The sequence below is a fragment of the Lissotriton helveticus genome, chromosome 7 (genome assembly GCF_964261635.1).
Source record: "Lissotriton helveticus chromosome 7, aLisHel1.1, whole genome shotgun sequence".
Classification (NCBI taxonomy): domain Eukaryota; kingdom Metazoa; phylum Chordata; class Amphibia; order Caudata; family Salamandridae; genus Lissotriton; species Lissotriton helveticus.
In genome coordinates this window covers 1,807,619,800-1,807,644,142 of record NC_136068.1, presented here as the reverse complement: position 1 = coordinate 1,807,644,142, position 24,343 = coordinate 1,807,619,800, and the positions used below count along the sequence as shown (strand labels likewise).

General features: G+C 43.7%; 1 protein-coding gene across 1 annotated transcript in view; it reads right to left on the bottom strand.

Annotated features, from left to right (window-relative positions):
- LOC144769719 (phospholipase A2 inhibitor and Ly6/PLAUR domain-containing protein-like) overlaps positions 1–5,016 on the bottom strand; it is a 73,143-nt gene extending 68,127 nt beyond the window's left edge. Inside the window, exon 1 of the mRNA XM_078653900.1 lies at positions 4,790–5,016. Within this exon, the coding sequence (XP_078510026.1) occupies positions 4,790–4,838 (49 nt within the window). The 5' untranslated portion in view covers positions 4,839–5,016. The remainder of the gene's footprint in view (positions 1–4,789) is intronic.
- Between the last annotated feature and the right edge of the window lie 19,327 nt (positions 5,017–24,343).

Genomic DNA, 24,343 nt, shown 5'->3' with positions numbered 1-24,343 from the left:
GCCAACATGCATGGCTTCACATGTGCTTGTAAATATTGCCCCTTTTCACGCAAAACTTTGCATGTTAGGGGCGTGACATGGGTGTTGCTGTGGGTGTTCCTACACCACACCCATGTCCACGGATGCATTTCCAGATTTACAAGTAATCGTAAATCTTGGAAAAGCGTCAGAATGCTACGCCACCACAGGGCTGACGTAGTGAGGCGCAACAAGGAGAAATGTTTTCATTTCTCCGTGTTCTTTTCCTCTTTCAATGCGTGCTGCGTTCTACAGCACGCATTGGAAGAGGAAATCACCACAATTGATTTTTTTTGTGCAGGAAGGTGCTGCACAAAAACAGTCTCCCCACGATGCAGGCACAGCTTGCACCATGGTACAAGGGTGCCTGCGGTGATGCATGCCAGCAGTTTGTGTGCCAGCGCATGGAAAAGCACAGAGATGCGACATATTGTTGTAAATATGTCACATCTCTGTGCTTCGAAAGTAATGCAGCGCGGCGCAGTAAAATGACTTGCAGCACTGGGCTGCGTTACATTCTTGTAAATATGGCCCTTATTATGCAAAGGCCACACAGGACAGACTCCAAAAACTCATTATGACACAACAGTCCAAGAGACTTGAATAAAACCCAGCAGACACCACTGCACACAAAAACTGATCTGTTTCCCACACCCCCCCACCAGCTTCGAGTGCTCTGGTCACTCCCCCACCCTGGAAAAGGGTCTATCCCCACTGTGTTGGGAGTACACTAAAAAAACGTCATGGGTTAACAGGTCGAAGATGAGTTTGTGTCCTCAAACAAATGAATAAGTGTGTGACACTACACACTCCAGTGCATTCACTCCATGGTGGAACACCTGCTCCCCCACTCACCACCCCCTGTCTGTATGAAATCTTTATCAGTAAATCCTTTTTGTGAGTGGGAAATCAACGTTTGTGGATTTAACACGTGATGGTGTTCTTTCTGAAAAATACTTTTTGTGTGTGAAGTCTTACAAGCGTAGACAGCTTTGTGACTCCGGCGCCCACAGCCCTGTATCTCTGACCTTCAGAGTTTACGCGTGGTAGGGCCAGGCACGCAGATCAGATAAACCTGAAAGATTAGGGTATAGGAAACTGGTTTCGGGTGAGTGGAAACAAGACAAAGTCCTCAGCACCGCACACATGCCTTTGTGTTTGCACAATGACTCGCGCCTAGGCGCCTAGAGGAGTAGCGAGCGCACAAAGGTGCCTAGAGGAGAAGCGAGCACACAAAGGTGCCTAGAGGTGAAGCGAGCGCACAAATCCGCCTAGAGGAGAAGCGAGCACACAAATGTGCCTAGAGGAGAAACGAGCGCACAAAGGTGCCTAGAGGAGAAGCGAGGGCACAAAGGCGCCTAGAGGTGAAGGGAGCGCACAAAGGCGCCTAGAGGAGAAGCGAGCGCACAAAGCCACCAAATCTTCACTTGACCTTGGAAATTAATTCTTCTAATTTCTCTGTTCCTTGTGAAGTTCTCTACTTTTTCCTCATAAAACGCAAAATTGTCAGCATGGTGGCCTTTGCTGATGGCCCCACTGGGCCAGGCCAGCTCACCTGTTTTCATATGCATGAACATGTTCTTCCAAACTATCATCATTATTTTAAAAAATAAAAGCACCACCCCTTTTAGTCTCCAAGGAACCTAGGGTCATATTTACAAGGGCATTGCGCCACCAGAGTGTCAGTTTTGTGAAGCTCTGTTGGCGCCTTGCCCTGCTCCATATTTACAATGCGCCGCTAAGCCACTTTGCGTGGCTTAACATCGCGTTGTAAACATCATACCCTTTGATGCAGTTTCTGCATCAAAGAAGCATGCAATGGGTGTTGTTGTGGGCGTACCCACGCAACACACACTGACTTTTGACATTTCCCCAGATTTACAAGGATATGTAAATGTGAGGCAGCACCAAAAACTAACGCTATTCAAAAGGAGGCATCAGAGTGGCACAATGAGGAGAAATGCTTTTATCGCTCCTCGTTTTTTGCTTTTTACATAGAAGGAGTACATTTCCATTAATGATAGTTTATGTGCAGGAAGGTGTCCCTTTCCGCACAAACAGAATCATCCGTGCAAAACAGGTGACCTTGCACCATGGCACTAGGGTGCCTGCATTGGCACTACAAAAGGGAGTGGTGATGGACGGAGCATCTGAACCAATCAAACACTCACACCCAGTCAAAAGATCTGGGTTTGATCCATCACCGTTCTTTAGCCCACTCTGCCACCCCAGTTCAGGCATGGCTATATGCAAATCAGTCTGACCCTGTGCCTCATGGGAACAGTCCAGCCCGAACTGCCAAGCCATGCCTCCCCTGGACCGGAAACAAGCTTCCGAGGACCGGTTTCTGGCATTCCAGCCGTCTTCAGCCCGGCTTGCTTGAATCCAGTGGCAAAGTGAGCAAGGGACTCACGTCTGAGCATACCCTGCCACACTTATGGCGGCTAAAGCGGTACAAAAGGGGGTGGTGATCATCCCCTTTTGTATCGCTTTGGATTGGCACTAGGCATCATTTTTACCGCTGGTGCAGGGGTGAGCACAGGTATTCTTGTTGATATGGTGCATTCCTGCGTTTTTGAAATGACGCAGCTCGGAGCAGCAGGTTTGCTGGCGGTACTGTGCTGTGCCATTCCTACTTGTTGGACAGTTTTGATCTTGGTACTTATTCAGGTATTCAGGAGGCATCACCTGAGATAGACTGGACTTTAGAGATTCTAATACAGTTAGCCAACTAAAAACAGCCAGTGGGGTAGGGAAAGAGTCAGTCACCTGTCAGATCAACTACATTGCAGTGCATTTGTTTTTAATTAAAAAGTGATTTTATTAAAGGCAGACCAAAACGAAATATTTGCTTTCACACTGTTTGCCACAATCATTTTAAGAAGAAAAATTCCTCTGATCTCACAGAGTCCCAAAGGTTGGATGATGTTTTCGGATAAACTTGAAAATTTTACATATTTCGGCTTCTATCATATATTGGTCTAAATGGTATGTACTCATGGCATGACCCTTCTCGTTTAGTTTACATGACAGTCATTGATAACATATGAGAGAAATTATGTTGCAATATATAGAAATTATTTCTGAAAAGTTCTAAAAAGTTGGTAATTAGTTGCTAAAAATATTAAACTTTAAAAAAAGTTGTGATTGTAATAAAACAGTATTTGCAATTTTGAAGCAAACCACCCCATTTTGTAAGAGTTATCAAATATATATGTGCTATATGTGTAAAGTCTTTCAGCTTGATTGATAAAAAAGCTATAATAAAATGAATATATTTACAGATAAACCAATGAAGCTAGCAAACATTCTTTCCTCCCAAGTAACATGTGTAAGTTATTGCTGTGAGACAGAACATTCACTGGAGGTTGATATTTTGCTCGCTCATATATTCCCTCCATATTCACTATTAAAGGGGAGCCTTATGAGGTTTTAGCAAAAATCTTGTAGAGCTGAATTTTCTTTTTCACCCTCCCACAAAAAGATATTGCAGTGAAAGCAGGCAAACGCCCAGATTCATGAAGACACAGAAGAACATATTTGAGTCTTTGGGATAGATGAGGAATACATAACCCCACTTTTAGTTACATTTTACAAAGCAAAATGTGTTTTTCAAAATAAATAGGATGTAAAAAGATACATCAAATCAGTGGCGTGCAAAACCGCAGACCTTGACATCCGTCATTCATCCACCTCAGGTCAGGGAGGAGAATCCCTCGAGCATTTGTGCTTCTCCTCTGTCCTCGTGTGAGGACCACAACCACTGAGGCGTGAAGATTAAGATCTACTTTCACGAGTGGTAGCTTCAAGATGCTCTGGGCTCTCCTCTATTGCCCCTTCTGTGGCTCTTCTGCAGGTGCCACCATTCATATGCTACAGACCTCAGATTCATACCAAGATGATGGACGGGCAGAGCAATGAGATGATCAGGGGAGCTGGTGATGTGGAGTTTAGCTTTTGGATGGCATTGGATTGGCTCTAACTCAATGTGGGCAGCTGCAACATCAAAGTAATGCTTGGAGATTCCCCGGTCCTCCTGTTTTGCAAATTCTTCTATATAAATTTCTTTTCCACATCTACTACTTGAGGTTTCAAATGTAGGTTCCGACAAGAGAAAGGCAATCTCTAAAATATCAAGTGGGTTCCATCAAGAAGGTGGATTTATTGAAATTCATCTGTAGAAGCAGATATTGGCCATAAAGCCTGTAATGCAGAGGGACATGGAGACCTTGCCTATTGATATCTGTGTCACCATATCGTTATGTGCACACCGCTGAATCTGTATCTTGATGTGGTGAGCAAGGGGATCACGAAGGAGAGCTCAAGTGTCCACTCTCCATCAGCCCACCCATGACTACTCGCCGCCACCGGAGTAAACTTTAAATCACACATGATGTCAGCTCTAGGGTTCTTGGACTTCTTATTAAAAACAGAATGTTTTTTAGTGTTCTGTGCAAAACGTCCAATGACTTGAACTCAGTAGATTTTATATTAATAAACACAGCCTTCATCTATAGTGCAAAGCAACTACTTACTTATTTGACTCCCAGTGTATGCGCAAAAACAATTGTAAATATTTTCACTTCCTCACTCTTCTTGTTAGCACATTCCATCTCATTCTGGACTCATCCAAACCCTGCCTCACTATCCCTTACACTACCCAACCATACTTTGCCATTCCCTACAAAAAACTATAAGACATCATAAAACACACTTCTGTGCACAGCATACTATACTACAACAGAACACAGCAAGGAGAGAAGGAACTCACCTTCAGACACAAGGGCAGCCAGCAGGCAGGCGGCAAGGAGAGCAGCCATGATGTGGAGGGTGGTAGCCTGATCACTGGCAGCTTTCTAGATAAAGTTTTGTTCGCATTCTGAAGGGCACCTCGTGGTCAGTGGGTGTGGATTTCTAAGACACCTTTCAAGCTGAATGTGCACAGAAGGGAGGGGTGAAACCTGAAAGCCTTTCACTCTGGGAAGTTTGAAACATTCACTAAAGATTGTGAGTCTAATCTAAAGGAGGGCTGCAATGGGTGTTAGCATTGAATACTCACGGCAACACTCGTTCCACGCCCCGTGATAGGGGACGATATTTACAAAGCAATGTTTAGCTGTGCAAGGTGGCCTAACGTCACTGTGTAAATATGGAGCAGGGCATTGCGGCATTGGAGCATCCTTAAAAGTGACGCTCTGCCAGTGCAATGCCCTTGTAAATATGTTCCACAGTCAGTAAATAGTGCCAGGTTGTGATAACTGCTAGCAGTCGCATTCGGCATGACTCAGTGTTGGGAAAGAGGGGGGTCATGTGGGGAAGTTTTAATTTAAAAGTCAAATAAAAAAAAAAAATTAACTTTCCCGGTCGTCTCTGCTCCTCTCCTGAAAAGGAGCAGGCAGCCTCCCTACCCTCTCCTCAGCCACTCACAAAGCTGCAATGGCAGCGTTGTGATTGGTCGGGAGGCCAGCAAGCCAGGCGTCTATGGGGAGGCCATTTTCTCCGTGGGCAAGCCACTAATCCCCTGCCCTAGAGCAGAAACCCCAACCAAAACCTTCTGCTTTCTCACAGTACAAGAAGCAGAAACATAAAATGAGAAAGCAGTGGGGCGACGCTTCTCTGCCCATACAGAGGAGCCACCCCTGACTGCTATTTGTCTGATTGCCATGAATACATGGATTGGAGGTGAATGCACGTACTCACGGCTCTAATGATAAGGTAAAGAGACGGATGTCGTTCCTCAAGACAGCAATATATTAGATGTAAATTGACTGTATATATTAATTTTCAACTGAGTTATCACTCAGCCCTCTAAATACATAGGAACACGTACAAAAAGCAATATGATCACACGGTGAGGATCAATATCCCCACAATGTTGTTTATGATACAACATTGTAAAAAAGTCCTAAAGATAAGTTATAATGCAATCATCATTTTTTCTTGCTTCGCACCAGAAAACCATTCAATTGTAGCCAATTTGAGAAAGCCAGCATGTTTTGTCCTCTTCAGGGCTGATGAGCTCTTAGTAAGCAGCAAAGTGTACGGTTCCTGTAAGTGTATGGTCCTATCCATGTGGTCAGATCTGAAGGGTTCTGTTTCCCAAAACGTAGTGTTGGCCGGATCATTTTTAGATAGCCAAATACCGTCACATGACAAACAGTTTGGTCCCCTGTTGCCGGCACCAGTCCTGTCCATGGAATGACTGAACTAGCCTGCTCTCAGTGTTTACCTGCTGTGCTGCAGTTACCTGTAGGACTTAGCGAGGGCTGCCGCATAAAGCAAGCATTTGCAATGCAATAGGTCTTGCATTTACTTGAGTTTGAGCTATTGACATTGTAAATGACAATGCTTTTTATTTGTGTTTTGGCTTTTAAAACATAAATAAAAGGCATTGTCATTTACAATGACAATAACAAACTCTTGCAAATGCTAAACCTATTACTGAAAAGCCCCCACACTGCGCTTTCATTTAAATGGCGGCCACACCACTTTCTTTAGATGACCTACATCTAAAGAAAGGTGCACGGCTGCCATTAAAGTGAATGCGCGGTATGGGGTACTTTTACAAAAAAAAAGCATTTATTCGTCAAGCTAACAATTTTTTTTAGTTTTTATTTTAGAGTGCCTCATGCCACGCTTTCACTTTAATGTCAGCCACACCCCTTTATTTAAGACTCGGCTTGTCTAGAGAAAGGTGCGGCCGCTATTACGGTAAAAGTGAGGTATTGGGCGTTTTTAATTTAAAAAAAAGAATTTGTTAATAAGCATAGCACTTGCAGGGAGCATTTTTGAAAGATAAAGCGCAGAGTCCATGATCGGGCGCCACACTGTCATGAAAATAGGATGCGTTAGGGAGAGCTTGTTGTGCCTGCAAAAGCAGCTAGATTAAAGACATTAAAGAAAATAGCGCTCACAGACTGTAGATAAAACAAACTGTATAACAACACACCGCAGCGGCTTCGTAAACAATGCGCCACCATGCATCAGGTATAATGTATGCAGGGTTATAACCCTTGGTCCTCAAGGAGTTTCAAAGGCGCTCAAGAAGCAATACATACTTATAAACACTTATGTTTACTCGCTGCAGTTTCAAAATCATCCAAAAAGGCTCTTGAAGATTTTCTTCTTTTATTCCAGTTCCAATTCCAATCTTCAAGAGTCTTTTTGGATGATTTTGCATTATTTAATCATTTGAGCTATTTGGAGCTGTTATAAGTGGAGTGCTTCAATCTGTGTGACTTTTAAGGTGTGCCTAATCATTTTGATTACTCAGGGAGGAGTTGGGTGTTTTCCTCCCCTGAACATTGTAAGCACCCAAGAAACAGAAACTGCAGCGAGTAAACATAAGTGTGTATAAGTGTGTATTGCTTCTTGAGCGCCTTTGAAACTCCTTGAGCACCCAGGGTTATAATCTTATTTCAGTGGAGGGCAGCTGAGAGGGCACTGGTATTTTTGAAGAAATGAGTGACAATAATGAAAGGGAAAAGTAGCAGCAGAACTTTTTGAAAACCTGTGTAAGGGCAGTACAGTCAACCAAGCGATTAGAAGTGTGACACAGCAAAAAGATGAAGGGTTACGTGCAAAATTCATTAAACTAGAGAGACTTAAGAAATCAGAGATGTCCAAGTGGTGGGATGGAACCACCTTGAAACAGTATGCAAAACTCAATAGAATACCGAGGGGCCTTCGCTCCCAAATCATGCCTACCTTTGATGACCTTGATGAGGATTTATTGGGGGTTTGGGAGAAAGAGCTCACGTCGAGCTCAATGAAGCTAATGGATATATTGATCGAGAACTCTGATAGAAAGGTGGCGAAGTTTCAAGGTGAGATTGCCCAATTAGAAACAGAGATTGCAGATCTCAACCTTCCTGACCCAACCGCAAAAAATTATGAGATATTAAAAGGCATTTTAAATAATTATCAAAATCACATCAAGCAAAGGAAAGCGTGTAAGCTTAAGCGCGATGAGGTGGATTATACTAGTGGAAGGGTTTTCACGTTTTCTAAGAAATATGATTACTTAATGCAAGGAGACAAGAATAAGCAGCAGCAACAAACTGTTTCTTTGAGTTCAAGCAGTACCTCCTTGAGCAGCATCCCTACTAGTAGTAGTGAGACTGAAGGGGCCTCTGGTTCATCAGTGAGACAAGCGCACCCTTTAGGGAATTCATCATTCTCTCTGGAAGTAAGCAGGATGAAAAGAGGGAATCGCGAACAAGCGAGACGTCCAGGGCCCCAAAAACAAGAAGAGGAGGGAAAGCAGGCAGACGCAGGAGGACGGGCAGGAATGATATTGAGATCTTGGGACAAAAAAGCACAATAATAGAAACGAGCAATGAGGTTGAGGTGGTGAATTTGTCTAGCACTTTCCTTACTGATCATATGACTAACTTACTTACTAAGGGCCTGAGTTTTTGCCCATTAGCAAAAGGTGATATTTGTGATGGTAAAATCGACTTATTCAAATATATCATATGGCTTAAACTGAAAAAGCATTTTGCTTTGAATCCTAAAAGCAATAAAGATGTGAGCTTGCAAACAACTAGCGTTGTGTCTGATTCTTGTACAATAAGCAATATTCAAGATACAGTTTCTCTCTTATCAATTACAGAATTGGAGGAAGATCCTGTAACAATGGCTAAATTATTGGAGGATTTAGAGATTAGGCCGGATTTATCAATATCAAGTGGTCTTAAGAGTAAGTCCAAATGGTCACCAAATGTAGCAAGTGGCAGTAGCGTGGAGATAATTCATAAGTTAGTAATTTCTGATTTGGATAAACAAGCGCAAAAAGCCTTCCCAGGAGGCTATTTAAATGACAATCTTACACGACATGAAAGAGATGCCTTGGATACTTTAATAAACAATTCAGAACTAATTATCAGAAAAGCTGATAAGGGAGGGAATATAGTGCTAATGAACAGGGATGACTATGAGCATGAAATTTATTCTCAGTTGAGTAACAAAACTTGTTATGAGAAAGTAGTTCATAATCCAATATTCTCCCTCAGCAATATGATCAATACTCATCTTAAACATTGGCATGATACGGGTTTACTGGACGATAATGAATATTTCTTTTTGAGAGTAAATCGTCCAAGATACCCGTGTCTATATACTTTACCAAAGATTCATAAGGGCCTGCCATTTCCACCAGGGAGGCCAATAGTATCTGGCATAGGAGGAACAACGGAGCGACTTTCACAATTTGTGGATGTCTTCCTTCAACCGATTATGATCAACTTGCCATCTTTCATAAAAGATACAGGACACATCTTGAATATCCTGGGTGATATCAAGTGGGAACCAGGGATGACATTGGTAACCCTGGATGTGATCTCGCTGTATACGAGTATCAAAAATGAACTAGGATTGAAAGCTTTGGACCACTTCTTTTCTAAAAAACCAGCCAGTCATTGGCAACATACACAGATGACTTTGGCTATGACGGAACTAATTTTGGATAATAATTATTTCCTGTTCAAAAATGAGTGGTATAAGCAGAAACAGGGTGTGGCTCTGGCTCCAAATTTTCTCCAGCATATGCAAATATTTTTATCGGGTGGCTGGAAGAAAAAGTTGGTTGGGGCCCAGGAGCAAGTGAATGGACTGGATCCATCCTATTTTGGGGAAGGTTCATTGATGACTGCATTATGATATGGACTGGGTCAAAGCAGTCTCTGAATGATTTTTATGAGTATCTCAACAGTAATGATATGAATATCAGATTCATCACCAATGACAGTACAACTAGTATTGTATTTCTAGATGTGGAATTGTACATAAAAAATGACTGTATAGAGAGTAGATTGTATCGTAAGCCGACTTCGTGCAATACGATTTTGCATGCGAAGAGTGCTCACCCGCATAACCAGATTAAGGCTATTCCATTCGGTGAAATGCTAAGAGCAAGGTGGAACTGTAGTGAAGCTCAACAATTTAATGACTGTATCTGTGATATGGAAAAGAGATTTATCAGAAGGGGTTATGACAAAAGAAATGTCTATCTAGCAAAACAGAGGGTAATGAATGTAGAAAGAAATATGAAATTGAAACCCAAAATTAAGGACACAAAAGAAGAGCAGCTGGTTAGACTAATCACAAACTATACTCCAATGAGCAAGCTATTGCAACAGAGTATGACAAAACACTGGAATGTGTTAAGAATGGATAATTACTTTGTAAATATGTGGGAGGAAGACCTCAGATAACTTACAGAAGGGGCCAGACTTTAGGCACCCTACTGAGTCCAAGTTATCCGACAACTGACCGTACAAAACCTGGTTAGACAGGTATTCGAAAGGGTTGTTCCAATGTGGTCATTGTGGAATGTGTAGACATGCTAAGGACAAGACCAAGCAATTCCAGGTATTAAATGGGAAAAGATATGGAATAAGAATGAACATAACATGCAGTACGAAATATGTGATCTACATTATTGAATGTAAATGTTTAAAGGTTTATGTAGGCAACACTATTCGCATGTTAAAAGACAGAATGAGTGAACATTTGAGAGCTGTCAAAAACAATGATATGCGATATCCAATAGCGGAGCATATACACACATGTGACAAGCAAGATCAGAGCAAAAGCTTTACATTTTATGGAATAGACCATGTGTATAGTGATCCACGAGGGGGAAACAGAGAACTGAAATTAAGGCGGCAGGAGGCAAGATGGATCATGCGTTTGCGGGCTGTGGAGGACGGCCTAAATTATGATCGGGAGTTGGAATTTTTCCTGGGTGATTAAGAGGTCAATAAGTATGGTACCTATAAACATGATGTAAACACAGTATATTCGTGAAATAGCCGTTGTAGTATGTTGATTATGTGGCTCAGATTTTTTCTATTAAGGTAATGTTCCGGATGTTATTCAAAACTGAGTTAAGATAAGTAGGGAATAAGGATTAGCGCAGAATGATGTAGAGGTTGGGGTAATACTTTACTTTAACTGCAATTAAATTAAACCCCACTCAAAGATGGCGGCCGGGAGAGCGTTAGTGATAAGTCCGCTTTCTATCTTTGAGCTAAAGAACTTAATGGAACCAGAAAGTATTGGAGTTGTCGCCTGTACTCGGGACGCCAAGACAACGTAGGATGTAAGCGTCCAGAATGGAGAGGCATAAGGTTTTCAATAGGATAGTTTGAATTCCAGATAAGTAATGGCAAGATATACGTTTTTTGTTCAACAGGGAGAGGTGCATGACTAAAGGGCGGAGGAGTGAAAACGAGGAGATATGAAGTTAAGCTAAAAACTAAGGTACGGATTTGAAGTCTTAGATGTGTGGAATATAGGCAGTGTTTATATAGTGGTTAGGAATAAAGTGGAGGCTTAATTTTGATTTTAAATTTTCAGATATTCAGGCGAGATAAAAGCGAGTTGAAATTAGAAATAAAGGAAACTGGACTCAATCGATAGACTGAATAGTGTTCCAGGGGAGATGAGTTAAGTTGTAAATGGTTACTTCTGGTTGTTGTTTGAAATGGGCTGTTAGAAAAGATTAATAAATGCAGTGTCTTGAGACGTAGGTATATTTTATTCTTTTAGAAGTTACGGGCACAAAAGAGGCTTTTTCTCCGACCGGAGGATAACAGCAAATAAATATAACGAGCATTCTCCCTAAAGATAAGAGGTAGGAAATTTCTTTCTTTTTTTGGGGGGAATGGAGCATTTGAAATATTACTCAAATGATCAGAAATCTTCCCTTCATGCCGAAACTTAAGAGTAAAGAAAATGTTTCTTCCTTTAGGCAAGAGTATGTATATGAAGACAAGGTAAAATACTGTTAAAATAAACTTTTCAATTTCGGGGCTATAAGCAGACCTATACAAGCAATTTCACATGAGGCTGTTCACTTTTATTTATGCATGACTTTGTAGTGGTCATTTCAAGCCACCATTGTGATGTATGTTGGGACTATATATTTCACCCGAACTAAGTTGTCTCAGATGAATTTGCTTTAATAGTGTCATAACATAGTATTATGACCAAGAGTGATTTGCATGCATTCACCAAATAATGAGAATTCTGAATGGCACAGGTTTTCTTTATGGGCCATATTGGGGCTCTATCCTTGTTCTAATTTAAATTGAAAAAAGTGTACATAATGCTAAGATAGAAACGTTTTGTATTATTTCCAGCCGTGATGAAGCCGATAGGTGTTTATTAACCTCGGCGAAACGCGTTGGTTTGGGATTGGAATTGGAACTGGAATAAAAGAAGAAAATCTTCAAGAGCCTTATTGGATGATTTTGCATTATTTAATCATTTGAGCTATTTGGAGCTGTTATGAGTGGATTGCTTCAATCTGTGTGACTTTTAATGTATGCAGGGTGTGCGTTCCGTCGCAACGAAGTCCCGTAAAAGTGACGCAGTGAAAGCAACATGCTGCGTCAAAACTTTAAGCCTGCTTGAAGCAGGTTTAAGAAATGACGCAGCATGAGAGGTATAGGACGCCCCTGAGCGTTGCTGGAGTTGCATCGCACTTGTGACATGACTCCAGCAAAGCGCTGCTCTTACGCCAGAAGATGCAATACACATTTGGCTATCCTTGCGCCACAGTGCATCGCATTGTAAAAGAGACACATCCGTGGTGGCGCAAGGGTATTTCTGCATGTCGCATCTTTACTGGTGCATCCCTGCTAATATGCAGGGAGGAGCCAGTCCTTGTAAATCTGCTCCTAAATGTTAGTAAAGAAGTTGACCCTGTGATGTCACATGTAGCCAAATGGTACACAATACCACTATCGATGGCATACTACACTTGGTTTATGGTGACTCAACGTCAATGCCTGTAGTCAAGGCCGGCCTTTGCTCAAAAAGCACCCTGGGCAAAACCAAATTTGGCACCTCTTCTAATCCTCCTTCAATGCTCTCCCTCCTTCACCGCTACACTTCTAGGCACTGTATACAATAACCTTTATTATGACAACTTAACAATGCTGCTTTTGTTCTATGTATTTTTTGGGGGGGAAATAAGTCTGTGTGTCATGTCTGTTAGTGCCCCTCCATTTCTGGTGCTTTGCAGCAGTTTTCATCTCTTCGTCGAGTTTCTCATTGCTCAAATGGGTGTTAGTTTTGATATTCATGCGTTTCCCTTGTCTTCAATGCTTGATTTTTGGTCGGGAAAACGTGGCACTAAGTCATTGAATGTCACTCATAATTACCTGAAATTATGCAAATGGCACACATAAGCAATCTGAAACCTTGGCAGCTATGAAAATCCTGCTACGCTGTTTGATGCTGTTATATGTTGTACACATTATGTTGAAGTAGCGCCAGGAAACCCTCCTGAGGGTAACTGTGCTTTATGAATAACATTCATTCATAAGTACCATTTTCTTGATGTTATTCTAGCTGTTACCATTACCTTTATCAGAAGACTAGCAGCCCGTCCCGACGTTGTCCGGGTATGGATTGCTGCCAGTCAGTAGTATATTGTTTTGTAGGATTTCGTTTTGATAGCATTTCTTATCTGTGACAGGCCTGTGAAATGCTCCGATTCACAGTGCACTGCTGATGCACTTAAGAGTGCGCGTTCAGTAGTGTGTGAACTCGAGTTTCCGTACTTTATTTTTCCTCGTAATATTATATAGCGCGAACTCGACAACATGGCATGAGCACAATTTACATTACAGAAGAACACATTCATTTGTGGTAGGCACAGGGCGACAAAGCGATTTGCCTGGAATCACAGTATGTTGAGCTGATGCCGACATTTAAACGTAGCTCCCCAGCTCTAAAGTTCGCAATTCTAGAACTTGTGGAGGGAGGTGTGTCTAAAAGTGTATGTCAGTGCTGGCCATCAATGAGATAGACCTGTGCATTTTTCAAATCGGTGGTGAAAAAATATGAGTATGTTGCTGGAGATGTGGGCCGCCGTGCCACCAATGTACTTACCGGGGGAGGGTAAACACCCATTATTCCGCAACTTTCTTTCCGCATACTTTCATTACGAAAGTACCATGACTCCGCAATGGCCTTATAACGCATGGCATTACATTTTATATGTTTTACCACGCATACATTTACAACTAAATTCGTTGTAAATGCATGAATGGTAAAAGCATGTTTTTTTTAATGTTTGGATTAGGTAAGTATGGGTATAGGAGTATATGTTTTGGGGTGTTTGGGTATTTTAAGGGTTCAGATATAGTTTTGGGTTATGGGATACAGGGGTCGTTTTAGGGTTTAGGGATAGGTATGGGTTTTGAGGTACAGGGGTATTTTTAGGGTTCAGGGCTAGGTTTGGGTTTTGGGGTATAGGGGTATTTTTAGGGTTCAGGGGTAGGTTTGGGTTTTGGGGTACAGGGGTATTTTAAGGGTTCAGGGCTAGGTTTGGGTTTTGAGGTAGAGGGGTATTTTTAGGGTTCAGGGCTAGGTTTGGGTATTGGGGTACAGGGGTATTTTAGGGTTCAGGGGTAGGTTTGGGTTTTGGGGTACAGGGTTATTTTTATGGTTCAGGTCTATGTTTGGGTTTTGGGGTACAGGGGTATTGTTAGGGTTCAGGGGTAGGTTTGGGTTTTGGGGTACAGGAGTATTGTTAGGGTTCAGGGCTAGGTTTGGGTTTTGGGGTACAGGGGTATTTTTAGGGTTCAGGGGTAGGTTTGGGTTTTGAGGTACAGGGGTATTTATAGGGTTCAGGGGTAGGTTTGGGTTTTGGGGTACAGGAGTATTTTTAGGGTTCAGGGCTAGGTTTGGGTTTTGGGGTATAGGGGTATTTTTAGGTTTTAGGGATAGGTTTGGGTTTTGGGGTACAGGGTATATTTATAGGGTTAAGATGGGTTAGTGTTTAAGGGTGTTGGGGTATTTTAAGGAGTAAGGGTGGGTTATGATTATGGGGTGCAGGGGTATTTAAAGGGAGCAGGGTGGACACCTGGAGCTGGAATGTACAGAACCTGGGAAGAAAAAACTATGAAATATTGGGCACAAAGCTCGCTTTTTTCCGTAATCCCGCGCGCGCACACGCCCACGCCCCCAGCACATGCCCCCAGCACACGATATGAGACATGGCATGAAGGGCGGAACGTACCACACGCCCCCAGCGTTTGTAACGCCCCCAGCAAACGCCCACAGCACAACGCAGACACGCCCACAAGTAACTACTTTGCTGGCACGGTTCTTTTACCTTTTAAATGTATATGGTGGGCGTCTGCATAGCCTATGTCCTTCTGCTGCAACTGCCCTTTCCAACGCTGTATTGGGTGTTGTGATTGGTGCTGTGGTTCCTGAGATTACCCGCCTCAAAGGTTTGGGCTCTCTCTTTATTATATTAGTATAGATAACAGCGTATGCCGCGGAGCGAGCCTGCAGGAGAAACGTTCAGCGTTACGGATGGTCTGTGCCCTGCCACCTTCCCTGCTCCCGACCTTGGCTAACCCCTTGCTACTCAGGTGGTCTCAGTGGGTGGGGCCTTTTGTGATCACAAATCAGTCAGGGCCTGAGTGATCAACTTAGCAGTGAGCAGCCTTTAAACACAAATTGCACCCCCCCCGTCAGGTAACTGAAACAATAACCCAGGATAATGGAGGTGAGAGGCTGTAGAAGGGGCGGAGGGGAGAAAGTGAGGGAGACAAACGAGAAGAGTGGGGAGAACTATGGAGAAACTGACTACTGCAGCCTCCAATATTACAAAAGTAGACAGATCATTTAATTGTGTGTTCACCCCTAAACCTAATAATAATCCACATTTGTAAAGCACACAATCACCTGCAAGGGTCTCTAGGCGCTGGGGGCCGTCTGGAAGATTAAGCAAGCTATTGCCCAGAGTCACATGGTGCCCTAGCCGCGGCGCCACACCTCTTCCACTAGGGGGCCTGGGCCCAGCTCGCCCTTGACCAAGGTTTGTCCTGCAGGCAGTTTCTCTAATCTGAGGCCACCTCATGATGCTCATTTAGTTCAATTTGCTTTGACAGGAAACTGCGTGGAAGTTGTCACAGACCCATTGGGTAGTAAGTACCACTAGAGGCGCACACGGGGAGCACTGCAGCCTCCTTTCCCTTTGGGCATCTCAGCGGGCGATGGCTCAACACACTGTTATCCCCTCACTGCCCTTACCTGAGGGAGCTGTGCGGCTGTCCCTCCTGCATCCATCCTGCCGAGAAGGACAGCCCTTCCGCGGCACCACCCACGCTGCTTCCGCTACCGGCGCCACAGAGCTGGCAGGCTGGAGCCCTGCCGCCGGTGTGGTCTGACGTCTAGCAGTTTTCTTTTTTTGTGCAGATTTATATAGCGCAAACTCGACCCGCAAGTTTTGGAGCGCTTTACATGGGCACCAGTTACGTTACAAAAGGACATATTCATTTTTTTTGTTAGGCATGAGGAGATTAAGTGATTTGCTCAGAATCACAGGATGTGGAGTCGACCCTGAGGCTCGAACCTTGGTTTCCTAGCTCCAAAGTCGGCAGTCTAGCCGTGAAATCACATCCTCTTCCAGAAAAGGAGGACCGCACGTACCCACCACATGCTACCCACACCTAGTGAGGGGTACATGTAGGAGGAAGGAAGGGCCATACAGTGAGCAGAGGAGCAACTGTACATGTATGTATGTATAAATTGTTTTGTAACGCGCACTGTTACTTGGGAGTATCCTGGCGCGGTAGGGAAGGCAAAGATAGACAGGCAGGAACATCTTATATACTACTACTAAACAAGTGAGTTTTTAGATTTTTCTTGAATTGAACAATGGATTGACTAGACCGCAGATGGAAGGGAAGAGCATTCCAGACTCGAGCCGCAACCACTACAATAGACTGTCCACCGAGTCTAGTACGCTTGAACCGGGGAAGGTTCATTTTGAATAAAGAGGATGACCTAAGTACCCTTAAAGGGGCATAGAGAGTGAATCTCTTCATTAGATAGGCCGGACCTTGGTCGTGAGTGGCTCTGAACGCAAGTACTAAAGCTTCAAAAAGAATGCGTTGAGATACTGGGAGCCAGTGGAGGTTCGACATATGAGACCGAACGCTCTGCCATCTAGGAACGTTAAAAAGAAGGCGAACCGCGGCATTCTGAATGACCTGGAGACTTTTAATCAGGTAAGCCGGAATGCCGCTGAACAGAGAATTCGCATAGTCCAGCCTTGCTAAGATGAGTGCCCGGGCAACAGTATCTCTCGCCTCTCTAGGGAGCAATGGAAAAAATTTCCTGAGCATTCTCAAGGTAGCGAAACACGTCCCAGTTAATTTCTTTATATGGTCCTCGAATTTTAGATCTTCCCCGAACCAAATCCCAAGATTCTTAGCCGGACCACCCATTTCATTGGGACATGGGATATTCGGGGGCCACAATGAGTTTTTAAAACTAAGAGGGAAGGATCCATAAAAGAGGATCTCCGATTTGGCCTCGTTACATTTTAATTGGGCCAGGGTTAACCACCGAAAGACTGAGGATAGACAGAGATGGACCTTTGCGGTGTCCAACTGATCGTCAGGCCAGGTAAAGAGCAGCTGTGTGTCATCAGCATACCCTATAATCTTAGCCCCATACTGTTCCGCAAGGTATACCAAAGGGGTAATATAAATGTTGAACAGTAGGGGGCTAAGAGTGGATCCCTGTGGAACCCCCGTGAGGAGTGGTTTTGGTTCAGAGGCATGAGGTGGCATCCAGACCTGTTGTGACCTGTCCGAGAGAAAAGAGGACAACCAGGCCAGGGCATTGCCACCCACGCCGATGGTAGACAGCCTGTCAGTGAGGAGCACATGGGGAACGGTGGTGAAGGCGGCAGAGAGATCCAAAAGAATCAGGACTGCTCTGCCGCCCCCGTCCAAGCAACTGGTTGACACAAGCTGGCCAACTTCACAGCAAAGGGCTAGCAGGCAGAGGTATCATTCAGAGCTGAAAACATTGGCAAAGACCATGCCCCTTCCCTCTGTCGGGAGCAGTCAGACGTGGTCCCACCCTTCCTACAGCTTCAGCTAGAGGGTAAGGAAATGTTTAGCCGGCCTTTTAAGCAGGGCACAAATCCTAAACAAGCATTTGCAATGCAATATGACTCGTATTTACGCGAGACCATTGCATTGCAAACGAGAGTGCGGGCGGGCGGGGGCAGGGGGCGAGAAAGCACAAGCAACAGGAGTCTGGGAGGGGGATATGAGAAGACACGGACTGCGAGCGGAGGGGAGAAGGTACGGGCATTAAGAAAACCTCATTAAAGAAAATAGTGCTCACCATCTAAAAACACATACCGTGCAAAACTTGAAGTAAAGGGGCCAGTAGCCATGGGAGGATACAAATGACGACATGGCCTTCATAAGAAGGGACTAACAAACCTATAAACCAATCGGAAGGCAGTATTTAGGAAGGGCAAAGACACAAGACAATGAAAAAGATGGGTGGGGAGTGGGCGGGGCTTCCATCACGTAGTAAACTACCACAGATCAACCCCAGCGCAGTGCGTGCATGCTGGCTCAAGGCTCGGCCTAAAAAGGTGAATTGTGCCAAGAAAGGGCACACTACCATAGGGCGTGTTGTCCATTCGACTGATTCCAACATGCCTAGTTGAGGGATCCATGCTTAGGGCTACCAGAAGACTCCCTTCTTCCAAGAGACTTACTTTACATTTATGAATTGTCAAGCAAATCATTGCACACTGGCAGCTGTAGTCTTCTTTCAGTTAAAGTGGACTAAAAAACCCTAAAAACAATACTTTGCAAACGGAAATCTGGTGAGTGGAGAGGTTGTGTAACTGTGACATGGAAACATTGGGTAACCTAAATATGCTAAGAATATTGAAAAGGTTCAGTGGAACAAACCTGTAAAATATTGAATAATCCATATTTCAAAATTATACTCTCAGTGCCCTTCTTGGTAAGGTTGTGTAAATAAAGAGAAAAAAAATTTGCCCCATCGCCATGTCTCCCCTCCATCCCTCCTCCGCGTCAGGCCACAGCAGAAAGCACCCAATCTCCCCATGGCCAATCACAACGCTGCATTGAAGCATTGTGATTGGTCTGAGTGCCGTGGTTCATCACTCAGACAGGCAGTGGGAGCCTGGGCATGTTCTCCACCTAGGCTGGGTGGAGAACATGCAAAGTGCACCTGACTGTTTGGCCGGCCCAATATGACTGGCCAAACAGTCATGAGCACTTACAGAGGGCCACCTCTCTTCCCCCTGCTCCTCTGTCATCAGTCAGCCCCATTCCACCAGCAAAGATGCCACAGCAGAAACAAATAAAATAATAATAACTTTATGTTATTATCATTTTATTTTTTCTTTATCTCACTGCTACAAAGCAGTGGGGCGAAGCTCCTCCGCCTTAGAGGAGTAGCCACCACTGAGTGCATGAACTGCAGATCTCCTCATTGTGCCATATAGGGGCTAAAACTGTGTAGCTCTTCTTATTTTTTTGGGATTCATCTTGCGTGCCATTCAATTTAAAACCAGTGGCATATTTACAATGCCTCTGTAGCACTTTTATGCTGCCAGAGCAGCACTTTTGTGACGCTCCAGAGGTGCAATGTGTAGGCCCATATTTACAAGGCTACGCACACCCACCGTGTGTGGCTTTCCATGGCATTATTAATATGGAGTAAGTCATTGCCTTACTCTGCATGGAAGGCATGTTCCATGGGTGTTATGATGGGTGTTCCCGCACTACACCCATGGTTTTTGACACTGCCCCAAGTTTACAACATAGCGTAAGTCTGGAGCAGTACAAAAATAAACTCCTTCCCAAAGCAGACGAAACGAAGAGAAACCTTCTTCCTAATTTTTTTCCTCTTTCCACGAACACACAGGAAGATGTACCTTTTGTGCATAAAAGCAATCATGCCAACAAAACAGACACCCTTCCACCATCGTGCAAGGGTGCCTGCGTTAGCTCGGCTGCAGTTTGTCTGCAGGCGCTGGCAGAAGGACAGGAATGCACCATATCTTGTAGATACAGTGCATCTCTACCCTTTTTCTTTTGACATAGGGCAGTGCAGCTAGAAAGCTTGCAGTGCTGCCCAATGCCAAAATAGTGTAAATATGTCCCCCAATTTATAATAGGGGGCTTATTTATGGGGGAGTCATGCAGCGCAGTGCAGTGCAGCAGTCGCCTTGCTATGCTGGACTGCGTGACAGGGAATCGGCAGGAATGTGCCGTATTTAAGGCAATATGGCGCATTCCTGGCCTTTCCCTTGTGTGTGAGTCTTTTTGGCTGCCTAGCGGTAACGCCCGTACTGTTGCACGATGGTGCAACGGTGCCTGCATTGCATGCAGGATTGCTTTAGTGCACAAACACAAAACCAATCCTGGGAGGCATATTTCTCTTTCTATATGTGCTGCAGGATGGAGCACACATAGAAAGAGAAAAGAAAAGAGGAGAAATAGAGATATTTCTCCTTGTTATGCCTCCTCTAGGAAGATGTAAGATTTTGGAGCATTCCTGGATTTAAAAGTTCTTGTAATCTGGGAATGCCTTTTAAACCATGGGAATTTTGTGGGAAGACCCACGTAATGCCAATGGAATGCTTTCCAGAGACAGAGCAAAACAACACAGTGATTTGTGCAGAGTTGGGTTACTCCACATTTTTGGAGCCTCGCAGTCACTCTGCCTGGATTTTAAAATCTGACTTACGGTTTGAGTCACTCTTGCACCACATTTCGTGGTGCAAGAGCAACGCAAATCAGGTCATAAGTAGGGTCCTATGAGGCTTATCTAGAAGAGGCCGGTGCCGTTAGAGCATCATGTTTTTTGATGCTCAGATGGCATAGGCCTCACAGTCATATCTATGAGGTGACGCAAAGCCCTCCTGTGAGGCTTTGCATGGTCCCATAGATATGGAGTAAGGCAAGACCGCTTCAAGGAGGTGTTCCATGGGCATTGCAGTGGGTGTTGCCATGCACCACCCATGGATTCTGATGCTGCCCCAGATTTACAAAATCAGGTAACACTGGGGCAGCGACAAAACCCTACTCCTCCCCAGAGCAGGCGCAAGGAGGAGAAATGTTTTTATTTCTCCTTGTTTCTTCCTCTTTAAATGTGTGCTGCATTCTGCAGCTCACACAGAGGAATATGCAGACACCTTTGCACCGCGGTCCAATGGTGCCTGTGTTGGTTCTAGGCACCAAATTGTGCATCGACGCTGGATAAAAGGAGAGGAATGCACCATATCTCACAAATGCAGTGCATTACAGCTCTTTCAAATTGACATTGGGTTGTGCAGCAAAAAGACTTGTGATGCTGCCTTATGACTATTTTTTGTAAAGCTTATAAATAGGTTTCAGACGATGTGTATGTGTGACTTTATTTGTATTGTTCTATGATTTTGATTTATTTTGTTTGATTACTATTATTTACAGCCCTCAATAAAAGGGGAGTGATTCCCTCTAAGCACGTGTTGATTGGCTGTTTTCAATAAAATAATAAAGAATGATTTTTACAAAATGACTACGAAGATGTGATGTCCCACAGATTTAATTTGCATGTGTGGGTTCGTATCCCACTCTCGTCGCCAAATGTGGTAATTAAAAGTCCTTGGAGCCAGGTGTATAAAATAGGTTGGATTTATTAAAGCTTAGTTCCAGGTTAAGTTCATTAGAATAAGATAAGTAGATATAGAGAAATCCCACCGGGTGCAGCCTCCCTGCCGCTCAGCCTGCCTGCCATCAACTGCCACTCTACACTCAAGCCAGGCACTCAAACATTCCATGAGTTCATCAGGCAATCTAATACACATACTAGCGTTCTTGTTGTTGTAGACCACTGAACTTTGCAATTAACAAGAGCTTCAAGTCAGCTGAAAACGTTGGGGAGTTCGTGTTTTCGCTATTTAAGACCTTAGGCATTGAACTTTACTGAAGGATTGGGTGAAAACCTCGGGTAAGAGACCGCTCACCGGATCATGAGACTTTTACTTTTTTATTAATGACTGCCATTTTCTCACCATAAAAAATCATTGTGTTTGACAGGATGTATTATTGGTGTGGTACCTTGTTGTGTTAAAGTATTTAGGATGTTTGTTATGTCCCCATTATGTGTAGGTTGTGGAGTGGGTAGTGATTTAGTTTGGTTTCATATAGAGCTGTGTTCCCTCTTTCGGGGAGGTTGTGGGGTGGTGTAGCTAAGTGCCCCAGTTCAATTTTAAAGAGGTCTTTGGAGTCAAGCGCCCCAATTCAATTTTAAGAGGTGTTGGGAGCTAAGTGCCCCAGTTCAATTTTAAGAGGTGTTGGGAGCTAAGTGCCCCAATTATAGGTCATAGGGAGGTGTGTTTTTCGTAATAATTGGACATTGTGGGAGCTAAGTGCCCCAGTACCGGATAGTTGTGGGCGTCTGTGTCGCAGTTCAATTTTGAGAGGTTGTGGTAGTCACATGCCCAGTTCAATTTTGAGAGGTTTTGGGAGCTAGGTGCCCCAATCATGGATCATAGGGATGTGTGTTTACCTATTAAGTGGACATTATGGGAGCTAAGTGCCCCAGTACTGGATCGTAGGTTGATGTTGCCCTATGTTGTGGAGGTTGTGGGAGCAGTGTGCCCCAATTCAATTTTAAGAGGTTTTGGGACCAGAGTGTCCCAGCGCTGGATCATAGGGACATGTTTTTCCTATTACATGGAGGTTGTGGGAGCTAAGTGCCCCAGTTCTGTTTCGCAGGGGGTGTGTACCCTGTTACGCCTTGGTAATGGGGCAGTGTGTTATGCTTCACCGCTTTCTGTGTGTTGTGGGTTTTCCACAAGGGAGGGGAAGGGGTTAATCTCAATGTCTTTAATTTTTGAGATCGATGTTTTTATTTGGGGTTAATCTCAATGCAATGTACATGCTTTCCTTTCAGAATGCAATGTATATATTGATGTTTATGTTTGTTTCCTTAACTTCAGTTTTCTTGTTTCCCTAAGGTAGGGGGATATGTTATAATTGACTTGTGTCGTTCCTTGCTCTGACTGTGGCTCAGCTAGTATGCCTGTCAGAATGCCTGATGACCTCATGGAATGTTTGAGTGCCTGTCTTGAGTGTAGAGTGGCAGTTGATGGCAGACAGGCTGAGCGACAGGGAGGCTGCTCCTGGTGGGATAACTCTATATCTACTTATCTTATTCTAATGAACTTAAGCTGGAACTAAGCTTTAATAAATCCAAACTATTTTATACACCTGGCTCCAAGGTCTTTCAATTACCACAGTTATATTAAGAGGACTGGTTTTCAACGCTTGTGAGCTTTTATCTACATAGAAAAGTTATCTTCAAACTTTTAAACACGGCATCCCCCCAGTGAAAATAAACCTCATTCTATTATATTGTCAATGTTAAAATATATCTATACTTATTTAATCATGTCTAGACTTATTTAAACATTGCAGTTAAGTTCTGTTACCGTTTTAAAAATGCAATCAAAATAATGATTGCCAAACATACTTTTCTGGTCAGGCAGGTCTTACTCACGTGTAAAAGTACGTACAGTGTGATTAATAGAAATGGGGTTGGGGTTTTGAAGAATATTTGGAATTCCTTCTCTTTGGACCCTACTCCCTGCAGGATATAAATGTCAAAAGCTGTTAGAGAAGGCTGATTACAGAGCAGCTTACTGCTGCTCAGTTCTTTCAGCTTAAAGCAAAGCACTGTTATCAGCATAATGCTTCTTTTGGTCAGAGTCTGGTATCCCCGGTGGGATCACTTGAGGCCCCCGTAGGCTGGCCTGCCCTCCAGTTTGAAGACCCTGATATAGAAGTTCAAGCAAAAGGGCAACCATTGACAACCATGTTTTGGTGTTTTGGGAAGTGTTTGAATAATGCATGTAGGAAATTATGTTTTTGGTTGAGGAGGGTGTGACCCTCCTCAAGCAGCAACCACAATCACTGTCAGCGTAAACCACAACAAGTCACTAAATTAACATGTGCTCAATCCTGTGGTAGCTTGGCACAAAGCAGTCAGGCTTAACTTAGAGGCAATAACTAAGGTATTTATGCAGCACACAAACATCAATAAAGGGAAAACACAACACCTGAGAAATCTCACACCAATTTAGAATAATAGATAAAAATCTAATACATAATTTGGCACCATAATGACACAAATCTAATAATCTATTGAGTAGAACCAGAGATACTGAATTTCAAGGTTTTTGGTAGGTATAGCACCTAAAGCACAAAGCGCTTCTCATGGTTATCTGGTTGTGCTAGACCAGGGTAAAGTGACAAGTTCAGGATGACCACAATGGAGTGCAGGGCTGATACAGGGACCAGTTTAGTCCTGCTGAAAAAGTTACCTTCTCAAGTCCAGTGCAAAGAGTTCTGTTGGCAGTGAAGGTGGCCACAAGGAGAGTGTTGTTGCCGTAGCATGAAGAGCAGGCCTGGCATCGCTGACAGTAATCACTGTAGCAGGAAGATCCAGTCGGACATTG